Source organism: Saccopteryx leptura, chromosome 2 (assembly GCF_036850995.1).
Source record: "Saccopteryx leptura isolate mSacLep1 chromosome 2, mSacLep1_pri_phased_curated, whole genome shotgun sequence".
Classification (NCBI taxonomy): Eukaryota; Metazoa; Chordata; class Mammalia; order Chiroptera; family Emballonuridae; genus Saccopteryx; species Saccopteryx leptura.
Genome location: NC_089504.1, coordinates 354,314,041 through 354,337,493, shown reverse-complemented (window position 1 = coordinate 354,337,493; position 23,453 = coordinate 354,314,041). Strand labels below are relative to the sequence as shown.

At 40.3% G+C, this 23,453-nt stretch overlaps 1 protein-coding gene across 4 annotated transcripts in view; it reads right to left on the bottom strand.

Moving 5' to 3' along the window:
- STXBP4 (syntaxin binding protein 4) overlaps positions 1–23,453 on the bottom strand; it is a 175,778-nt gene that overhangs the window by 49,422 nt on the left and 102,903 nt on the right. For all 4 annotated transcript variants that reach the window (XM_066364617.1, XM_066364616.1, XM_066364620.1 and 1 more), the window contains 3 exons: positions 20,303–20,419; positions 19,741–19,790; positions 17,228–17,361 (listed from right to left, as the gene is read on the bottom strand). In XM_066364617.1, the coding sequence (XP_066220714.1) occupies positions 17,228–17,361; positions 19,741–19,790; positions 20,303–20,419 (301 nt within the window). The remainder of the gene's footprint in view (positions 1–17,227; positions 17,362–19,740; positions 19,791–20,302; positions 20,420–23,453) is intronic.

The following is a 23,453-nucleotide window of genomic DNA, read 5'->3' as shown; positions in this document are numbered from 1 at the left end:
AGGTGGAAGGAATATGGGATAAACTCTGTTTTGAGTACCAGATGTCCAGACAAAATGAGCTCATAAAAGAATTAGTTGTTACTACTTTTTACAGGTGAGGAGACTGAGACCCAGAGGTTATGAAACCCATCAAGTTTGTACTGCTTATAAGAGGCAGAGGTGGGATTTGTACCCAGACAATCTGATTCTTGATCCCATAGGCCACCGTACTCCTTCTATCATTATATAGATTTATAAGAGATATTTATATATATATATAAACCACACAGAAGTTTCAGAAGTTTTAAAGAATGGAAAGACAGGAGTGAAAGGAATTAGTGAAAATGTAAACAGTGACCGTCTCTTAGGGGTGAATTATAAACAAAGTTTCCTGCTTAGTCCTTCTTTTCAGATCTTTTCAAAACAATGAAAATAAAGTTTAACACATTTTTATGTCAGCAGCCAGTAAAATAAATGTACTGCTGGCCTAGGTAACATTTCTCCCTTTTACCTTAGCGCTTCTCAGCTTAGAAAACACTGCACGCACACTGGAACGACCCTTGGTTGACAGCCATCGGGGCCCATGGTGTCCCGCCCAGGGAAGTCACAGAAGCCTGGGCGCAGGCAGGAATCTGTGCAAGTGAAGTAACTCCTACCATATGCTGCAGGATCGGTACAGAGTCTGTTCAGTTTCCTATACCTTTTCCCTTAATCCTACACCTGTCACACTACAGTTACGTAAATGATATTTACAAAATGACCAAAAAGGTCTTAAGAGATACTGAAATATGCCTTGTGAATCAGGGGAGAAGCCTTAAACTGGCATTCAAGATGGTGCTGGTGTAAAATGTATTTCTGCCCCCACCAATCTACGGAAGCTGCTTACTCTTAAAGGTCACTAATGCTTACGATCACAGCCAATTCATTTCCTCCGTGCTGTCCTCTCGTCCTCTGCCGTGGGCACTGCTTACCACCCTCCTCTGTGAAATTCTCATCTCCTCGGTATTTCTTTTTAACCTCCCGATAATCTATCCTCGTTTCTCCTCCTAACATCCTGACTGCCTTCCATCTGGCCCCTCTTCCTCTGCGCTGTCCCCGAAGGACTTTTCCCGTTCCATCCTTTCTCTGCGATATTTAGGCTTCAGCTATCAGAACTATATATGAATCATCCCGTGAACACCTCCGATCCAGACCTCTTTCCCAATCTCCCTCTAAATGTCTACGAGCGTTTTCTACAGAACTTGTCTGTCTTCTCTCCAAATCTGTCTTGCTTTCTGAGTTACCTGTGACTTCCAGAGGTTCTACCCTCGTGCAATGACCCAGGCTCGAAAGTTCAGCGTCCTTTTTACTTCTCTTCTTCGTTTCTCTCGTCAACTACTGTTGTGTAGTCCTATACAATCTACCCCTCTGATCTTATTCATTTAGTTATTCAAGGGACATGTATTGAATAACTGCTGTCATAGATCGTGGGGCTACAGCTGTGAGTGAGACGAGTGAGGACCTCGCCTTCCGTATTTTATGTTCCAGTGGGGCCGGCACAGTCTCAGGCAGCAATCAGCACTATTAGAAAAAACAAATTTGAGTAGAGAAATCACGAGTGGCACTTACTGATGACAGGGACTAGTCTGTTAGAGTGGCTGGGAAAAACCTCTTTGAAAAGATGACACTGGAGCACAGGCCTCAAAGAAGTGAGGGAGTGAGTCTTAGGAAGAGGAGAAAGAAGGACGGTCATTCCAGGGGGGCGGAGAGCAGGTGCAGCAGCGATGGGGTGGGAGTGAGTTTGGCACATGTGAACAACGACGCGGAGACTGATGTGGCCGGCGTGGTGTGAGCAGGGAGGAGCGATGGACAATGAGTCAGACAGCTCGGCAGGGCTGGAAGCAACGTCCCTGTACGCCATGGTGGAGAATCTGCTTCTCATTCTAAGTGTGATGGGAAGTGGCTGGAGAGCTTTGACTTGGGGACTGATGTGGTTTGGTTTGTGTGTTAAAGACTATAAGAACGGGCTGACGAAAATTACAATGGTGATATATATATATTAAGTACCAACCAGACAGGAGTCACGTTATAAACATTATCTTGAATAAGCTAGCCACTTCAGGTCCATTCTATTTAATTCTCACAACAGTGAGTTGGCGATACTCCATTTTCATAGATGAAGAAAATGAGACTCCGAGGGCTGAGAGGAACCCCCAAACACAAACCTATTAGGTGGCAGAGCTGTATTTGAACCTGGTAGTAAGTGGTCTCCTCACTGTACCATTCTGCCTCTCTAGAAGTAAAAATAACTCTATATTTTTGATAAAGATAGCATTTAGGGTGTGTTGGGCAAATGAGTTTGTAAAAGTGGTGTTATTTGAGTTTGTTCACTTTTATTGTTAAAAATGGCTCTGGGCAGTGCCAGGTATGTGATCTGTGAAATTGCTAATTACCTTCCTGCTTGGGAAGGGCCATTGTCCTGGCGGAGAGGTTTTGGCGCCAGAAAAGTTTTCAAAGGAGAGAAGGAGAAGAAGGAGGAAGCCAAGATGGCAGGGAAAGAGAGAAGCCAGTTTTGCTGTGTAAGAAGCCATGTTGGCAGCTGGGGAACCAGAGGTGAGGGGCTTTGGGACTGGTGAGGCCTTTGATTCTAGGAAAAACCGGAGAAGATTCTCCTGGTTGTGGAACCGGAGAATGTGTAGTAGCTTTGGAAGCTCTGAATGAATGAAGAGGGAAGTGATTTCCCTGTGTGTTTGCTTGTTAGCCGGTGCGAGTCTTGAATAAAGGAACGGCCCACCATTTTTTGGCTCCACTGTTTCTTTACTGTCTGCCCGAATCTAATGAGAACCTGCACATGAATGGCCATGATGGTGGCGGATACTGGCCGTACAGGGTGCAAACAACTACCATATTTTCCCAAGTATAAGACGCGCCTTTCAAAAAATTGGGGGTCTAAAAACTGGGTGCATCTTAAACAGTGGTTGTAGGGTTTTTTTTACTTGCATTTCCTGGTGTTTTGCACTTGTTTTTGTGCTCATTGTTGAAGACAGTTGATTTGTCATCAGACACAGATGAGGGCAAGCTAACGGATGGGAGTTTTGACAGTGATGAGGAGTTGTATGAATTTTATGATGAATAAAACTTGACTTCAATAACTTTATGTAATACCTATTTTTTTCAAATTTCGGGCCCCCAAATTAAGGTGCCGTCTTATACATGGGAGTGTCTTATACATGGGGAAATACAGTAATTCTTCTGTAAAAACTAAAGACAGTTTCACAAGTGTTACTTCATTTTATCCTATAACATATGAGCTGTAATGCTCACTTTTACATTTTACAAAAGGAGCAAAGTGCAGCTGAGGAGCTAACTCAAGGTTTAAAAGATCTTGTGCAAGCAGCAGATTTTCTCCCTCCCACCGCTCCCTCCATCTACCCTGACTGCCTTTCAGGAGCACCTGAGAGCTACTGGAGAACAAAGGAGAAACACCCAGAGCGTCGCGTCATCCTCGAAAGGCCTCATCACTGCTGATCGAATTGGTGATGCTGGCTGGATAAGTGCATAAGGTCACAACTTTGTGAAAAATGTTATTAAAATTTCATTTCCTGATTCCATATCCTTGGTGGTTTTCAAGTCTTTAACCTGGGTTACTTTATTATTCCCTCCTTCTGCACTGTTATGTAAATGATTGCAAAGAGAGCTTTTATTTCTTACTGTGAGGTTTCCATGATGCTTTTTTTTTTTTACTTTTAAAAGATGGTTTAAATTTCAGATGTAACCGATATAATTAAAAAACAAACAAACAGAGTTTCTAAAACAAACAAACAAACAAACAAACAAAAACAACAAAAACCAAAAACAGACCCCATCGGAATTCTGGGAAACCAGTGCATCAGAGGGACAGGTGTCCTCCACTCCCGCTGAAGATCATTGAAGCACAGGAGAAAGCCGTCAGTGAGCAAGCAATCCGTGCACAACTACGGTGCCGCAACCAAGAGCTGATGCTTCTCATCTCCCTCCCTTCCAGTCTGTCTGCCCCTCTCTGCCCCTCTCTCTGACTCTCTCTGTCTCTGTCAAAAAAAAAAAAATTATTAAAGCCTCTTGAACCAATGAACTCTGTTGCTTTATTCTAAATATTTGTAAGTCATGAAAATTAGTTAAGATGAGGTCAATTTTGGTCAGTCATTCTAATTAAAATTTCAAAAATTAACTTTAAACATAATCTTATATTTACATAGTGCTGTACATTTTACAAAGCACTTTAATAATAGTTCCCTCAATTTTTTTTTCTTTTTCTTTTTTTTTTTTGTATTTTTCCGAAGCTGGAAACGGGGAGAGACAGTCAGACAGACTCCCGCATGCGCCCGACCGGGATCCACCTGGCACGCCCACCATGGGGCGATGCTCTGCCCACCAGGGGGCGATGCTCTGCCCCTCCGGGGCATCGCTTTGTTGCGACCAGAGCCACTCTAGCGCCTGGGGCAGAGGCCAAGGAGCCATCCCCAGCGCCCGGGCCATCTTTGCTCCAATGGAGCCTTGGCTGCAGGAGGGGAAGAGAGAGACAGAGAGGAAGGAGAGGGGGAGGGGTGGAGAAACAGATGGGTGCTTCTCCTGTGTGCCCTGGCCGGGAATCAAACCCGGGACTTCTGCATGCCAGACCGACGCTCTACCACTCAGCCAACCGGCCAAGGCCTCCCTCAATTCTTAAAACAATGCCATGAAGATTGTATTTCCACTTTAGAGACAGATCACATATTTTATCAGATCTAAGATACCATTGACCATAAGATGCCCCACCATTTTATATACTCCCAAGAGAAAAAAATAATTCCAATTCAATTGTGACATAATGACAACTGTAACCCTCTGAAAGCCATAGGACTAAAAAGTCTGAGTTAGGGTCTGGCACTGTCCTTTCCAAGCCTGTGGCTTACGGACATTGTTTAAGTTCTCTGAGCCTTCATCATTTTATATCTTTTAAATTAGAAATAATAATGCCAGCTTTGGCCTGTTGGCTCAGTGGATAGAGCATAACCCGGCATATGGATGTCTTGAGTTTGATCCCCGGTCAGGGCATACATGAGAAGTGACCATCTGCTTCTCTTCCCCTCCCTCTCCCTCTTCTCTCCTTCTTCCTCTCCCACAGCCAGGGGCTCAGTTGGTTTGAGCATCGGCCCTGGCACAGAGGATAGCTTGGTTGAAGTGTGTCAGACTCAGGCACTAAAAATAGTTTGGTTGATTCAAGTTTTGGCCCCAGCAGGGGTTGCTGGATGGATCTCGGTTGGGGAGCATATGGGAGTCTTTCTCACTATCTCCCTCAAAAAAGTAAAAAGAAAAAATAAAAGAAAGAAAAGAAATAATAATGCCTATCTCACAGGATTGCTGTGCAGACATATTGATATAAAAGAGTACTTTTAAACTGTAAAACTGACAAGAATTTCCAAACCTTCTATATCTGTTATTATTTTTAAAAATATTATCTGTAATAGCAATTAATATTCTGTTGTTAGAGGCAGGAAGTTCTGAATCTAAACTGAACTAGTTTATCCTATTAACTTTTACTAAAGTTGCTACTGCACACAACTGCTACTGCTGCTGTCTTTCCTGAGGCGAGTAGTTGACGCTTTGTCCTCATATGACCTCTGAAGAGCACTTATTCCATTAACCCCCCCAAAATGCACTCAGTCTGGATGAGGACATTCTCAGGCCTTGAGGGAAAAATATTTCTTTCTGGCATCGTTTACATTTCGCTTGTCCAGTTACAGGATTGAAGCATGAACTACACTTTATAGATATTCTACTACTACAGTCTGTTCTAATTGTGAAAAGAATGGGAGTTCTGTATTTGGAAGACAGATAATATACTACACTCTACCAGCAATGCCTTCTGTGGCTTTTGTAGCAGTCCTTGTATCTTTTCTGCTTTTGTGTTAGAAATCTTTTTCTGTTACAGTCTGTTCACCATGTTAGTCCTAAGTGGAGAGACTTTTACTTGATTAAACCCTAGATATTATACCTCTTTGCAATCCCCTGGACAACTGTATTCCTGCCTTGTGGGAAAAATTATGTATCGCTCATCTAGCTAAGTCTTCATACATTATGGCTGCTGGCACTATAAGTTATTAAAGTATATATCTGGAATACTTTCCTGGCAATGATCTGTGAAAATGCATACCATGTGGTAGCTCTGGAATTAGTCACAGTAAATGTTTGTTGGTGTCACTAAATGCCAGAAATGTGGTGGCTTTCTGACTTTATGACTGATAAACTGTATTATGTTTGCTTCTTATGTACCAACAGAGAATAGTAGAGGGTTATTACAGATTTGAAATTATTATTAAATAATTTCAGCATTTCAATTACCAGGAATTTGTTTAATGAAAAAGGCATATAAGACGTTACATAGAAAAAAAATAGGTACTTATGGACCTTGGTCTTAGCGAAGATTTTATAAATTTAACCTCAAAGGCAAAGAAAAGAAAGGCAAAAAAATAAATGAATGGGACTATATTAAACTAAAAAGCTTCTGCACAGCAAAAGAAACAGCAGCAAAACAAACAGGCAGTCAACTGACTGGAAGAAGATATTTGCAAACAACAGCTCCAACAAGGGGTTAATGTCCAAAATATATAAAGAATTCATACAACATAACACTAAACAAACAAACAAATAATCCAGTTAAAAAATGGACAGGTGGCCTGAACAGACGTTTCTCCCAAGAAGACATACAAACTGCCAACGGATATATGAAAAGACGCTCAACTTGACTAGCTAATAAGGAAATGCAAATCAAAACTCCGATGGGTGTGTGTGGCCAGTAGCTGCAGCCTTCATGAACAGGCTCGTGCAGGTTCCCATGAGATTCAGACAGACGGTAAAGAAACTGCGGAGCCAAGAAATGGTGGGCTAGTCCTTTATTCTAGCCTCACAATCGGCAAGCGAATAAAAACACCCAGGGCTCCAAAACCCACTCGCACATTCTCCGGTTCCACAACCAGGAGAGTCATTTCTGCTTTTTCCTAGAATCAAAGGCTCCCACCCGCTCAGTCACCTCTGGTTCCCCATCTGCCAACATGGCTTCTTACTCTGCAAAACTGGCTTTTCTCTCCTTCCCCTCCATCTTGGCTTTCCTTCTCTGCAAAAATGGTCTCTTTCTTCTCCTTTCTCCCTCTTCTTAAAACTTCTTGGCACGAAACCCTCCTCCAGCATTCATTAGCATAACAATGTCGCTTCCCAAGCAGGAAGGTAATTAGCAGTTTCAGCTGGCAGTGCAATTTACGTGGGCAGCGGCCATTTTTTAACAATAAAAGTGAGCAACCCCAAATAACACAAATTTTACAAACTTATTTGCCCAACAGGATACCACCTCACACTTGTTAGAATTATCAACAAGACAAGTAATTACAAGTGTTGGAGAAGTTGTAGATAAAAAGGAACCCTCATTCAGTGCTGGTAGGAAGGTAAACCGGCACAGCCACCATGGAAACAGTATGGAGAGTCCTCAAAAAATTAAGAACATAGCTACCATATGCCCAGTGGCCCCTCTTCAGGGAGCTACCCTCAAAATTTGAAAGCATTTATGCACAAAGATATATTCATCCCTATGTTCACTGCAGCATTATTTATGGTGGCCAAGATATGAAAACAACCAAAGTGTCCTCTGATAGAGGATTATATAAAGAAGATGTGGTACATATATACTATAAAATACTACTTAGCCTTAAGAAAAGATGACATACTGCCTTTTTCAACAGTATGAATGGAGCTTGAGAATATCATTCCAACCGAAATAAGTCAGAGAGAAGAACCATATATGTCATTCATATATGTCAGATACAAAACTGAAAGCAACAAATGAACAAACAAGGAAAACAAACTAAAACTCACAGACACAAACAACAGCCTGGGAAGAGGGGAGAGGGGAGAGGCTGGGGGGTGGGGTTGTAAAGGGTAAAAGAGGTCGAATGCGTAGGGGCGGACAGTGGTTTGACTTTGGGTGGTGGGCACTTAGTGAAATATGCAGATCCTGTAACATAGACACCTACACTTGAAACTTATACAATCTTATTAATCAGAGTTGCTCCCATAAACTTAATCAAAAATAAGTAAAAAAAAATAAAAGCAAATACTAAAATTGAAATAAAATCTATTAGTCAATGCAGAGAAATAAGAGGGAAAAAGGCAAATGCCCAGTAGTTAGTTACTGTACAGAAGGACCAGCAGGGAAACATGAGGTGGCCTACAATCCGTGATGACGACAGAGAACCGCTCTGTGCTTCGGGACTTTCAGACACTCGTGGACCCACGATGCACGTGAACATCAAGTTTACACACTGGTACTGAGTTTCAGGTATACCAAATGTTACACACATTGACTGATACACTACTACCCTCCCTTTTTAAAAAGAAATATTTGCTCCTCGCTACCCCAAATCTAGCCCAAGCTACTACCGCCTCCTATGTTAATCACTACCACAGCTTGCTACTCTCTCTCACAGTTCGGTTTCAAAGAAAAGCCTGAACGATCTTTGAAAATGTACATCAGGTCATACTATTCCTCTTGCTTAAAACCATCACTGGCTCCCACAAACATAAAATGAAATCCAAACTCCCGAGGATGGCGTTCAAAGCCCTGTATGGTCTGGCTCCTTTCTACGCCTCTACCCTATTTCATGTTACTGTCTGGCTTCCTCAGATGAGTCAGATACCCTTCAAATATGTTAAGATCGCTCCTATCTCAGGGATTTTGTATTTGGCCTTCAAAGCTCTTCCCAGATATTTTTCTCCATGACGGATCTTGGCTCAAATGTCACCCCTTTAAAGAGGAGTAACATCCCCACTTACATTCCTTTACACATCACCTGGTTTTATTATCTTTATAATAGTCATCGTTGTCTGAAATTGTTATTTACCTTTCTGGTAACTTGTCCATCTCTGCCTTTAAGTAACTTGATGCCAAGGACATTGTTTATGCTTTTATCTCAATGCCTAGGTTAAGGCCTGGCCCACTGTAGATAATAAATAATCCATGAAAGAATAAGTAATGAATCTAAATGATTACATTTTTTTCGTAAGCAATATATTTTTCCTCACTTTTTATTCCTGGGAATAAAATTATACCAGGGAAGACATCACTTATTTTTTCTTGAAGCTAGTCATAATTTTTCCATTTAAAACAAAATTAAATCAGCCAAGCATTAAATTTGCTATATGATCTTCATGGAATATTACAGCAGTGACCTACTTCTAATTTCCAACAAGATAAGACAATATGTGAGTTTACCATTTTCCTTGCATCATGAGACACCACAAATATTTACAGTGGTTAGTATCTGGCTCTGAATAACCAAGTCACTAGAGAACAGGTCTGCCTTAGAAAAGCAGGTGAACTTGTCTCTCTAATGCCTACAGAATGACATAAGCTATTCCCTTATGCTTGGAACATCTCCCCAAATTCCAGCAGAATAAGCTACGTAAGTATGCATGATTATTTTATGGAGAAGTATGTACCATAATGCCCATTCTAAACAGTCTAGCTTTTTCAACTGCCGGGCCATGGACCAGTCTGCCCAAAATTTTGTGCTGATCCGCCAGTTAACCAGTCTGATATTATATGAAGATTACAGACCCAATGATCTTAGTCAAATTCATTTATGCTAAGGGTGATTTCTTTTCTTTCTTCCTCCCTCCCTCCCTTCATTCATTCTCTTTCTTTCTTTCCTTCTCTTTCCTTCCTTCCTTTATTTCTTTCATTCTTTTTTTTTTTAGATTTTATATATTGATTTTATCTAGAGAAGAGAAAGGGTGGAGCAAGAAGTATCAACTCATAGTTGCTTCACTCTGGTTGTTCATTGCTTGCTTGCTGTACGTGCCTTGACTGGGCAAACCCAGGGCTTTGAACCGGCGACCTCAGCATTCCAGGCTGACCCTTTATCCATTGTGCTCAGGGTGATTTCAGCCTTGGCAGTCCCCAAAATAATTCTCCTTTTTTTACTGGTCCCCAACTGTAAAAAGGCTGAAAACCACTGGTCTAGCTGACTTTCATGAAAGATACAAGGCTCTTCATTTGCTAAATTCATGTTAATAAAAATACGCTCAGGAGAAATAAAAGCAATAATGATAGTTTGAGACCCAGAATAAGCACAATGGGAAGGTGCTGCATCAAGTTTGAGTTTTGGACGTAGCAGAGAAATGACAAAGGCCTGCAAATGTTGCAGTGCTACATTTCTCCCTTTTCCTGTAAAACCTTTCCCCATCTGCCTAAACAACTTCTAATTAGCATCAGGCTATAAAGGCCAAAAGGCAGCTATTACTGACATTCTAATTTCAAAAGCTAAAATATTTCTAATTTTGGACAGGAACACCTGAACTGATGTAAGAGGTCCAGGTAGCCTGACCAGATGGTGGCGCAGTGGATAGAGCGTCGGACTGGGATGCCGAGGACCCAGGTTCGAGACCCGAGGTTGCCAGCTTGAACGCAGGTTCATCTAGTTTGAGAAAAAGCTCACCAGCTTGGACCCAAGGTCGCTGGCTTGAGCAAGGAGTTACTCAGTCTGCTGAAGGCCCACGGTCAAGGCACATATGAGAAAGCAATCAATGAACAACTAAGGTGTTGCAATGAAAAACTAACGATTGATGCTTCTCATCTCTCTCCATTCCTGTCTGTCTGTACCTGTCTATCCCTCTTTCTGACTCTCTCTATCTCTGAAAAATAAAAATAAAAAGAGGCCCAGGTAGACAAACATAGGCAATCAGATGGTCATTGCTTGGTAGGAGAAAAGATCTTCCTTATGTTCAAATGGCTGAGTAAGAATTACATAATTAGGCAATGAATCTGTAACAGTTGAACACCTACATTTCTATGATAAGAAGGGCTGTGGTGAAAATACTTATATATAGATTTTTATGCACATCTCTCATTACTTTCTTTGCAAAACAAAACAACAACAACAAAAACAAACCAATAGATGAGGTTATTAAGTTGATATATGACTATTACATTTTTTAATTTTCCAAAAAACTTTTCAAGTAGATACTTTAAAAGCTCCTGAAGTGTATCACAAAATTGATTCCCAAGAATGTTGCGACAAGTTATATTCCCACCTGTAGTGGATGAGAATATGTACTCTCAACTTGAATTAGGGACCAAGCCCAGATGGCTCCTAAACTGGAGGAATGTGTGTGTGTGTGTGTGTGTGTGTGTGTGTGTGTGCGCGCGCGTGCGCGCGCAACTTAAGAAAAGACGGTGTATTCTCTATGGAAGAATCTCTGCTTCCTTTGCTCAGGCGTCCTCTGGGCTCTTGTGGGTAGAGCAACCTTTGTTCTAGCTGCTCATCTAACTCCTTGAATCTCTGAAGCTTAAGAGCCCACTTGTCTTCGCAGTTTTACCCTCTGTTTTGGTGCAGGGAGACGTGCCTTTCTTGGTTTTAATCTTTTAAACATACAAACACAATTTTAAATGTCACCGCTAAGTATAAGAGCAGAATGGGGAGGTTTTGGCATGAGATCACTCCCATCTTGTTTTCAAAGTCTATTCTGATTTCTGACAGCCACATTTTCTAGCTTTTATACCGTGGATTTTTCCCATCATCATATATTGGTCTACTTATGTATATATTTGTTTATAAGAGCTTGGCTGAAGTGTGTGTGTGCGTGTGTGCGTGTGTGCGTGTGTGTGTGTGTGTGTGTGTGTGTGTGTGTGTGTGTGGGATGCACTTCTCTTTATAAAAGCTTGCCTGTAGAGAACTCCTCTCAGAATTGGCTTTTAACCTTTGAAAGGCTGTGTGCCCCCCTGGTTGCCCTGGCACTCACCAGGTTGTTGCAGTAAGGCTGTGTGCCCCCCTGGTTGCCCTGGCACTCACCAGGTTGTTGCAGTAAGGCTGTGTGCCCCCCTGGTTGCCCTGGCACTCACCAGGTTGTTGCAGTGGCCCTTCCCAAGCTCAGGCTGGGTGCTGGCCAAGTGCATGCGCGCTGCGTGTACCAGGACAGTGTAGTGATCTGAGGGGTGGAGAAGCAAGGAGGACCCAAGGAGCATGTGCAGACTGATGCGGCCTTAGGTGCAGGTGCCACTGTGTTGGACTCCCTTTACACTGAAAGTTTCCTGCCTGACCAGGCAGTGGCACAGTAGATAGAGCATTGGACTGGGATACGGAGGGACCCAGGTTTGAAACCCCGAGCTCACCGGCTTGAGCACGGGCTCATCAGCTTGAGCGCAGGCTCACCAACTTGAGCATGTTGCTGGCTTTAGCATGGGATCACAGATATGACCCTGTGGTTGCTGGCTTGAGGCCAAGGTCACTGGCTTGAGTAGGAGTCACTGACTCAGCTGTAGCCCCCTGGTCAAGGCACATATGAGAAAGCAGTTAATGAACATCTAAAGAGCTGCAACGAAGAAGTGATGCTTTTCATTTCTCCCTTCCTGTCTGTCTGTCCTTATAAGTCCCTCTCTCGTCTCTCTCTCTGTCTCTCTCTGTCTGTCTCTGTTACAAAAGAGAAAAAAAAAAAAAGAAAGAAAGAGAAGAAAGTTTCCTACACGCCCCAGTGCAGGTCCGATCTGAAGTGTGTCTACGCTGCCCAAAGGGCCAAGCCCCAGGGGCCTTCTGCTTACACTGAGCCTGTGTGAACCCTGAGAACTTAAAAAATGCCATTAACTCCCCAAGATAAAAGAGTAAAAGTCTTTCTACCTTCCGGGCAGTCTGTGACTTTGTTTCCTCTTCGATTGGAACGCAGTCAAGGGTGCCCTCCTGCCAGGGTCCCTCGCGATCACTACTGTTCAGCAGAGGGGGCGGGACAGACTGGTCCTTAGGGTTCTCCTTCTAGGAGCTCCTACCTGCCCTGTATTGAAAAGCGGGGGGCATTTGCCCGTGACTGCTAGTCAGTGGTGGGATTCAGCCAGTTCACACTGGTTTGGCAGAACCGAGACCTAATTTTTTGAGTTCGGTAAACCGGCTGTTAAAATGGCCCTTGTCATCAGGGTTCTCTCTAAGGAGGGCGCCTGGGCAGCCGCCCAACGTGGAAATCACAAATTTACATTCCTTACTCTTTTTTAACGTTCATCTGCACAACAGTGTATTCTAAGTGCCTGAAGTCATGTTCATTCCGTCCACAGGTGATAAAAATTGCAAGTGAAGATGCCAATCAGGAAGCAATATGGAAATAGTTTAAATAACACTTTTATTGGGTTTTTTTGGTCAGGATTATTTAATATTTTTTCATTCATATTTTAAAACTTTCTTCTAACATAATTTAGTTTTGTATACCTCTTTTATTGTTCTATTTAAGTATTAAGTATTAAATGCATGAGATAAAATGGTCATTAGGGCAGAGAACCAGTTGTTAAATTATTTGAATCCCACCACTGCTGCGAGTGCTTCTGAAGAGGTTACCCTATTTTTATATTGCATTAATCATTCCCACGGGAATCCTGAAGGCAGGTAGATGCCTATGTTTATGCTACCAATTAATCAAGAAGTCAGTAAGTTCCCTTTTCATTAAAGAACTCCTAAGGGATGATCTTGCTAGATTCTTTTATTATGCATTTTAAAAATAGAACTGCCTCTTCCTGCTTTTGTTACAGAATTATTTTGTCAATCTAGATGTCAATCAAAAGAGATGACAGTTCAAAACGATTAGTTACTTTGAATAAAGGTTACACTGCAGCATTACACTACTGACCCTGTAAATACGGATGGGAAACAATACGAGCACCTCCAAGGCTTCCAGAAAAGGATGAAGGTGCCTCCTCTGTCTAGAAACATCTCGGGGGAGGGGCTGGAGCAGAACAGACCCCGGCTTTCTCACAGTTAGCAATAAACCACTGAAAGCTGAGGTGCTGATTCAAACATTGAGCCGTAGTTTCCTGCGATGATCATATTCTAACTCAAAATATCCATCATAACATGAAATGTTATATATTCAGACAAGCTCTCATCTACCATATTTCCAAAAGGATCCAAATCGAAAGAAGCCTTAGACAGTAATCATTTAGCACTCAGCACAGAGGAAAAGTGCATTTAAATTAATTGCTTTAAACGATGATGATAATGTGGTAACAGGTTAGCATCTGTGATAATGTCCGTTTATGGAACCTTTTATATTACCAAGTGCTCTGTTAGCTACTTGATGTGCATCTCCATTTAATCCCCCCAATCCTGCCACGTTCGATATGATCCCCACATTTTATATGAGAAACGGGCTCCGAGGATAAGTAATTTGCCCAGGAAAGTTGGATGACTCATTGGGATGCTCTCTGGAGCATCTATCTCTCGGGAGCATCAGAGCCTCTCAGGAGCATTGTTTGAGTGCATTCAAACTGCTACTCCGGGCTGCCTCTCTGACTCACAAACCTCTTTGCTGCTAAAGGTACTCTGCTGAGGGCTGCGTGGTCACATTTGCGATGCATTCATATTCTGTTACTCTGCATCAAGGGTTTTAAGTTGGGGTCCATAAACCCCTGAAAACGAATGCAAAAACTGTAAAACTGCACAATTCTGGAAGGAGGACTTTTTTTTGAATTTTCCTATAGTCCACAATCCAAAATGGTTCAGAATTGTCTAGCAGGTATTCCTTAGAAGCTTGTTTTTAAGACCTAAGAAATCTTATTCTCATTTCCGAAGAAATCTAATAGTATAACATCTTAGAGTGTCCTTACATTAAGAAGAAAGGGGAGGCAATTTCCAAGAGAAAATTTCAAATTGTAACTTGAAATAACCAGTCAGCCATGGCCAAGGAAATGAGGTGAAGGTTATGGCTGAATTGCCTACCTCATGGTAGCAATGTTGTTTTCCACTGCATATGTCAAAAACGCTACTGCGTAAAAAGAAAGAAAAATGACCTGAGATGAACTGAATTATTAAAACTTAAAAAGATATGTCACATAAATTATAAAAGTACTGGGAAAATATGCCAACATTGGTGATTATATTTCTAAAAAAAAAAAAAAAAGCATAAAAACTATTTGCTAGTTTTAAACAACAAGGTATGTATAATCTTGCAGTGAATAAAAAGTGCAGATGGAGTTTTTCACTTTTCTTCCAAAGAAGTTCTGCTGAATTTCAAATATTTTCTTTGAATAATCAGATCTGACAAATATACAGGTTAATGCTAGCAAGGTAATTAAAATTAACGATGGTACTGTCCACTGGGCTATGTCTGTGAAGTTGGTTCTCTCCCCTGTTCCCACTCTTAACTTAAAAATGTCCAGTATATTAAATTCTGAGCTTACACATAATATATTTAGGAGTGTTTTCTTTTTCATTCCCCCTTAAAACCTACAAGATTTCTTTACATAAAGAGTTCTTACAGGGTTTTTGAAATATACTTCGATTTTTTAAAAAAGTAACAGGCTATAGAAATCCCCGCCCCAAAAAAGAAATTAAGCAGATACTATTAGAGGCATGGTTTCCAATCTTCTATACCATAGTATTGAAGTAAAAAGTTACCCTAAAAGATTTTTAAATACTACCAGACACCAAATCAAGCCATTTACTGCCCAGGACTTTACATAAAACATTATTTTTATATTTAATTAACATAGACTTTTATCTATATCTCTTTATTATACATTATATTACATGTATTTCATATCTGGTCCCCAGCACAGAAAAATTAAGAATGGCAAAGTAGAGAAAGAGTGAAATGTCAGAGACCAGCACAACAATCAGCAGACAGAGTGACAGCAAGGGAAGAGACAGAAAATCAACAAGGAAGAAGGGAGTCCAAACCCACAAAGAGGCAGAGGACCCCAGAGAGAGCAGGAGGAATAGATGGGAAGGTCCAGTCCTTCAAGGTTTTACCCAAGGAGCTCCCTGTCTTTGAGGTGTTTGCAGTTACTTAGAGCACTGCCCTGCTTCTCTTCCCAGCTCAGTGGTGACCCGGGTGGTGTCCAGTGACAGACCACACATTTCCTTAAGAGAGGTATCCTCATGGTCCCAGTTGAGGAACTAATGCCTGAGCAAGCAGCTCTGAAGAGTAGGGAACTGGTCCATCTCTTCCACAGCCCCATAATTAATGACCTTGCCGCTCACCCCAGGGTCTGCTCCTGGTTTCCCCTGCCTGTGACACTGGGGACTTTCCCCAGTTCTGCTGAACTCACTGATTCAGCAGTCTTGTCTTTCCTATTTATTGTGCTTTGGGGTCTTTGGCTCAGCTGGGCTGTCCCTTCGATCTTATTACATCTGTTGTATATTATTCAAAAATTCCTCAATGTTGATTCCCCCCTTCCAGGTTTCTGGTGCTGTGGTGGATTTATTTTTTTATTTATTGCTCCATTTCAAAGAGACTTTGGATGGAAGTAAAAAATGTGTTAATCAACTATCTTCTGTTGGAAGCCATTTGGGGCATTTAAATAAAACAAACATTCTCCCCCTACTATTAATGCATTAAGATTTTTATCGCTTAGCTATCCGTTTCACTGGAGTCAGCCAATAAACACAATTAAACTGCCAAACTTAAAATTTTCTTCTTTTGTTGTGTTAAATAAATTATTATTTAAAAAAAATGAGATTAGCATTCTTGACAATTGGCACAGTGCTCATAAGACAGTAGGCACTCAACAAATTTTGTTAATGCATACTGAACAATCCTATAATGAACAAAAGTATAATTTTCATGGGAATTTTTCTTGGGCTCCTAAATTGGTGGAATGAGTGTTTTCCTCAATAATTTAAGAGCTCTATTAGGTAATGGGCACACAATGCAGATTATGCATCATAGAAATGTACACTTGAAACCTATATAACACTATTAACAAATGTCACCCCAAGAAACCCAATAAGAAAAGAAATAAAATATGCCTGACCAGGCAGCGGTGCAGTGGACAGAGTGTCAACTTGGGATGCTGAGGACTGAGGTTCAAAACCCCAAGGTCGCTGGCTTGAGCATGGGGTGAGTGGCTTGAGCCCCAAGGTCGCTGGCTTCAGCAAGCAATCAGTGGCTCAGCTGGAGCCACCGGGCAAGGCACATATGAGAGAGCAATCAATGAACAACTAAGGTGCCACAACTGTGAGTCGATGCTTCTCATCTCTCTCCCTTCCTGTCTGTTCCTCTCTCTATCTCTCTCACTAAAAAAATAATAAATAATAAAATAAAATAAAACTATATTTCTTAATTAACTGGCACAATTTACATAAAACAAAATCCACTTATTTTAAGCATATATTTCAATGGAACTGGGCCGTGTACATATCCATGCTGTAAATTTTCTTCAAAGCTCTGATTGCACTTCGCCCCTTAAGTAATTTTTAAAAAGTAAAAGGAAATTCAGAAAACTTACAATCCATATCGAGCATGGCACGAACAGATCTGACGAGCTCTTTGGACTCCAGGGTGAGCGCCGCGGGGATGTTCCGGCCATTCCTTCCCGGCGACAGAAGGGACGTCTGAGATGCCAGCAAAGCTCTTCTCTCACTACGAGGGCAACGAAATCAAGTCGAACTTAGTACACAATACGTCACATCTATCTTTGCTAAATCTGAATTCTTATTAGTTATAAATTTGTACAAAAATATGTTTCTATCTGGGAACATTGTACTCTTACAGCCTTAAATGAAACAATTCACGGTAAACAATTATTTGCTTCCAATTCTTTATTGTATAAGAAACAGGCATATTTTAAAAATTAGGTTGCCCCCCATATGTAAGAAGGAAGAAATAGAAGGATGGTCCACCTCCGAAATCATTCACTGGCCTTATTTTGTGAGGGCTTCTATTATGCTAAGATGATGTAGCCTTTTATGTGGTTTTGTAAAAATTCAAGTTAAGCACATAAACATACATTGATTAAAAACACACTTACTACTACTTCTAGTAACGGTGACTATCACTGCATTCTGTAGATTTTCTCATGAAATGATCTCTTAAGCACTTTCATTTGTGCCCCTAAATCTAACAGCCTTGAGCATTTCTATTATTTTTAAAAATGCAAATGTCACCTGAAATAAATGCACTGAAATCTACTTAAGAATGCAGCGTTTTATTGCAAAAAGTCATTATGCTAAAACTTTTACTTGAGACCATTTTCTAACTAATGACAAAACCATCATCACCTACTGTCTGTCCTATTAAGCGTGGTGGGATTAATTCACAGGGAGGAATGGAAGCATCAAATTTTAAACTCAAAGACACAGCCTCTATTCGGTGTTGAGTGACTGAGACAAATATCCACCAGTGAAGATGTAGTATATTAAAAAGATTGAACCAAATTTTGCTAGTGCTCAGCTTTCTTAGACACGGTAAGAATCTGCTGATGTCACTTCTGAAAGTTATCTCTTATCCATGAACTAGTTTAAGGCCACAGACTCTGGCTCGTAAGGAGTCAGTTTAACCTTCAATAACAAAACTTTTGAATTCTTAGTCAAGCTCACAAAGAGACCTTGGGGTTGGGGGTAGGTGACACACCTAACTCACACAAGAGGAATCAGACTGCCGCATATTTTAACATCCTTACTGAAAATAACCCTCATGGAATTCACATAATTTTATCTTACATCATAAGCAGCGTGGGTAACAAAAATGTCAAATTCCTTCATTAGAAGAAATAAAACAGGCCCTGGCTGGTTGGCTCAGTGGTAGAGCGTCGGCCTGGCGTGCGGGAGTCCTGGGTTTGATTCCCGGCCAGGGCACACAGGAGAAGCACCCATCTGCTTCTCCACCCCTCCCCCTCTCCTTCCTCTCTGTCTCTCTCTTCCCCTCCTTCAGCTGAGGCTCCATTGGAGCAAAGATGGCCCGGGCGCTGAGGATGGCTCCATGGCCTCTGCCTCAGGCGCTAGAATGGCCCTGGTTGCAACAGAGCAACACCCCAGATGGGCAGAGCATTGCCCCCTGGTGGGCATGCCGGGTGGATCCCCATCGGGCGCATGCGAGAGTCTGTCTGACTGCCTCCCTGTTTCCAACTTCAGAAAAATACACACACATACAAAAAAAAAAAAGAAGAAGAAAAATAAAAATGACAATAAAATGAGTTTAAAAGTGCACTACTATAAGAATTCTTCTAAATAAAGGAAAATGTGGAAATGTAAAGTATAATAGGAATACAATGAATCATCTTCACTTATTAAATTGCTGTTTTCATAGCAAAAGGGAGAATTTTCCTATGTTTCTGCAAGCATACATTGCTAGAAGTCGAATGCTAGGGTCAGCTACTATAAGATGAAAAAAAATTGCTTTGAAAATGTACAAACGGAAATCTTTCTTTTGGATCATGCATCAACATGACCATGAGCAGCTTGAAACAAATGTTATTAGTATGATTGTAGCTCCTAGTAAGAAACTTTAAATCAGAAACAAACTGCAAATAATAACAAAATCAAGGTACATATTCCCCAAATACATTTTTAAATTTATATCTTTGAATGCTGCAAATGCAAGAAATTGATTGCATAAGCATGTTATAGAAACTTCTGTTTGCTCTAACAACTAATAGGCTAGGTTGAGACTTACCTTTAGCAGTGGACCTGTGACTAGTATAGTAATGTTTACTCCTACGCAGGATGCGGAAAGAACTTCAAGTGAATCTCACCTTTACAGAATTCCTAACCAGGACAAGGCAGGTGATTCCTACTTCAGCTTTGGAGTACGAGATCACAGCGGTTTGCTAATGACCTCCAGGAATTTCTTCCACAGAGATGGAGTAAAAAACATGTGCTTGTGTCTATTTCCTCAAGACCATGAAAGAACAGTATCAAATAGGAGTTATGGAGCATCTTAACATTAAGAGATTTTAGTCTCAATTACCAGATGCAACTGTAATCAGTGACCATACTCTAGAAAATACTCAAATATTCTTACCTCGGGGCTGATAAAGGAGTGGAATTATCAGAAAATACTTCTTGAATAGCCTAGCAACAAACAAAATGGTAAAATGATTTGCAAGTTTGATAGTTTTTTTAATATCTTTTTTGGCTTAATTAATATTTATCACATCCTCCTTCATGTTTCCCCCTCCATTGATTAAAAAGGTATTTCTGTTATGTGATGGTGGGGAATCAATTACATTAACATGAAATTCTGCTCAAAAAATATAGTAACTATAGAAACATTTCTTTATAACTAGTAAATATTTATCAAATAATGTATATACAGTACCAAGAGTTTTATTAGGAAAGTGTTCATCAAAATAAAGTATATATTTGGGGTCACATTACCCTGTCTCAATCATTTCTCTTAACAATCTACATATTAGCTGGTCTTTTCATTATCTAGGCAATTTTAAATCTGATTGCAAGTTAGTCTTGCTGTTGAGAGCCCATAGAATGCTTCACTAGCCACCAAACACTGACAGTTATATGTATGTTAGTTGCCTATACAGTTCTTAAAAATGGACATTAAGTAATGCAATAGGAAATTTTACCTCTACAAAATGAAGAAGCTTTTCAGTGGATGCCTCAAAGGTCTTTCGAGCCATTTCTGATTTTCGCAATTGGCAGTCAAGCACTGTGACCCTCTTTCTTAACTCCTGAACACTTTCCTGGACAGAGATATCAGAAAAGATCGTCTTACACCCTTCTTCCATTTCACATTAATGCTCCTACTTTCAGTTATTTTAAGTAACTTAAATTGCAGAGGGGTGCTCCAAATTTTATGGGATAAGCTTCATATAACTTTATGATTCCTACAATAAATTACATTTAAAATAGTTTACAGGTTGTTTGTTTTGCAACATGGCTTACCAGATGCTGACAGAAACCACTACCAGTGTGGCTTAACCACAAATGCTGAAGCTATACATATACATTTGATACGATCTAATCCAATGTAAAGCAGGGGTGGCAGGGAAGTGTGGGATTCCATGGGCAGCACAGGAAGTCCACGTAGATGAGCAGCAGCAACGCTGAGTGAATGTGGCGTAAGGGTGCACTGTAGTATAATTTATTCAAAGGGTACAGACTGAGCACTGGTGGCCTACAGTTTGGGGTTTCATTGGGCACAAATGGCAAATGAGAGAACTTTAATGGGTCAACGAGAAAGAAACAAACTCACAAGGTGAACAGGGTTTTGACTTTGGCTCTGTGAAGGAGATTTTAAAAAGTATCCCCTGAATAAGCCTCCACTCAAGTAGGGTGAAGCTCGGAATTTATACTACTTGCGTAATCTGTAAATTCATTAGCTGAGAATTTAGTTTAAATTGCTCCTACGTTGGCAGAAGAAAATACAAAACTTCTCTGTAGTTGTATTTTCTAAACTCACATCTTAAGCAATTCTTACATATATTGTATTAAAGAACATGACCTTGGGAGATAAGCTACCATAAGTGAAAGTCCACTGAAGAAAACAAATTACAGGGACAGTCTGACAAATACAACAGACAATGGAGTGATCAGACACAGAATACAAAGTAATATTTAAAATGTTTTAAAAATTAAGATGGAATTGAAAGCATAAAGAAAGGATAAGAAACTATCAAAATAGATCCGATGACATGAAAAAATCAATCTTCAAAATAAAAATGTAAACATAATTAAACTAGAAATGCAATTTATGAGCTTACTATCCAAAAGATACAGTTGAAAAGAGAATGGGTAAACTGGAAGACAGAGATAAAGAATCTCCTCATAATGAAGTAGAAAGATAATAACTGAAAATATAAAAGGGAGAGAAGAGCTAAAAAGAAAAGAATGATAAGATCTTGCATTCATCAAATCTGAGCTACACAAGAAAGACCAGAAAAAATGAAAGAAAAATGACTGAAGATAACAGTTTAGAGTTTTTTTTAAAAAAATGGCAAAAGATATTTTTCCTCAGAAAAGATGGCAGGAAGCTCAATGACTCTAAATAATTAAGTCAACACATGACTCTTCAGAGTCAAACTACTGAATATTGAGGATAAAGAGACTTTAAAATCACCTAGAGACAACTGATTGCAAACAGATGACAGTTAAAATAGAATGTTAAAGTTTCTAAGATAATCATTAAAAATTAGAAAAAGAGATATCAGAAATATCTTTATATCTTGGGGAATAGAAGGACTTCTAAGAAGACACACGAAGGAAAAACTGTTAAGTGTAATCACATGAAAATTAACCTGTTCATTTCACCATAGGGTAAAAAAAGTCATAAATTTAGAAGATTTTTATAATATATAATACATCATAGGTCTAGGAACCAGAACATATAAACAATCATTACATATCAATGTGAAAAGGACAATCCAATGGGAAAACACCTAATGGCTATAAAGAACCATTTCACAAAGAAACACAAATCCCTAATAAATATATAAATATATGCCCGACTGGCTGTCTGCGGCCAGGGGGCAAAGCCCTGGTTTACAGAGTTTGGGGTGTAAAAAGCTCTGCAATGGCTGTTTGCAAGCTACCAACCTGATGTCACTAAGCCTGGAGCGGAGAAGAGATGTGCAGACAGCTCTCCTGAGCCAATGCCAGCTGATCTCAGTAGCTCAGTCATTAGCAAACGGAAAATTCAAATTAAACCACTATGAGATACACTTATCACACCTGACAGACTGGTAAAAATAACACTTTCAAACACCTTTGGACATTACCTAGTAAAGTTGATTGTATAATCGTCATTCAGCTTAGCAATTCTACTCCAAGATGTGAACCGAAGAGAAACTGTTACACATATAAACCAGGAGATATATATATAACAACATTGCTCATAATAGAAGAAAACAGAAGCAATGGGACCATCCATCAAATCCAGAATGGATATATACACTGCAGTATGTATATCCATTCAACGGTGTACAAACAGGCCATAAAAAGACATAAACTAGCTATAAATTTCAAGTAGATGAATCACAAAAACAAATGTTGAGAGAAAAAAGCAAGGCAGAATAACACACAATGTGTTTCTACTTATATAAATAGTCAAAACTAAACAACATAGCTTTGAAGGATCTTACATAGGTTGTAAAATTATCAAGAAAATAGCTAACACAAGACTAGGAAAGGGGTCACTTCTGAGGGCCAAGGAGGGGGATATAACTGGGAAGGGACACTGTGGGTCTTCAAAAGCATTGGTAATGTTTGACTTCTTAAGTGAACAGGTAATAAGTAAATAAAAAGAAAATATAAGGAAATTATTAAAAAATAAAAAGATTGTTATAAAAATCTGTCTTAAAAATAAATATTTGAATATAAATTGAATATAAATCTTGTGAAATCTTGGCTCGTGTTCCTTCAAGCAATCTCAAACAATTTTTAAAAAAGCTTCTTTCTCTTTCTCCACTGGTATTGGGTTTTGAAAATGTTAAGTTGTCCATGTACAATCCCTCTTCCTCTCCTCCTCCTCTTCCTCCTCCTTCTTCTTCTTCTTCCTCCTTCTTCTTCCTTTTTCCTCCTTCCTCCTCCTCCTCCTCCTTCTTCCTCTTCTTCCTCTCCCACCTCCTCCTCCCCCTCCTCGTCGTCGTCGTCCTCCTCCTCTTCCTCCTCTTCCTCCTCCTCCTCCTCCTCCTCCTCCTCTTCTTCTTCTTCTTCTTTAAGTTGTTTTTAGGTTAATAGCTTAGCTAAGGGTATTGTTAAGAGAAATGACCAAGACCC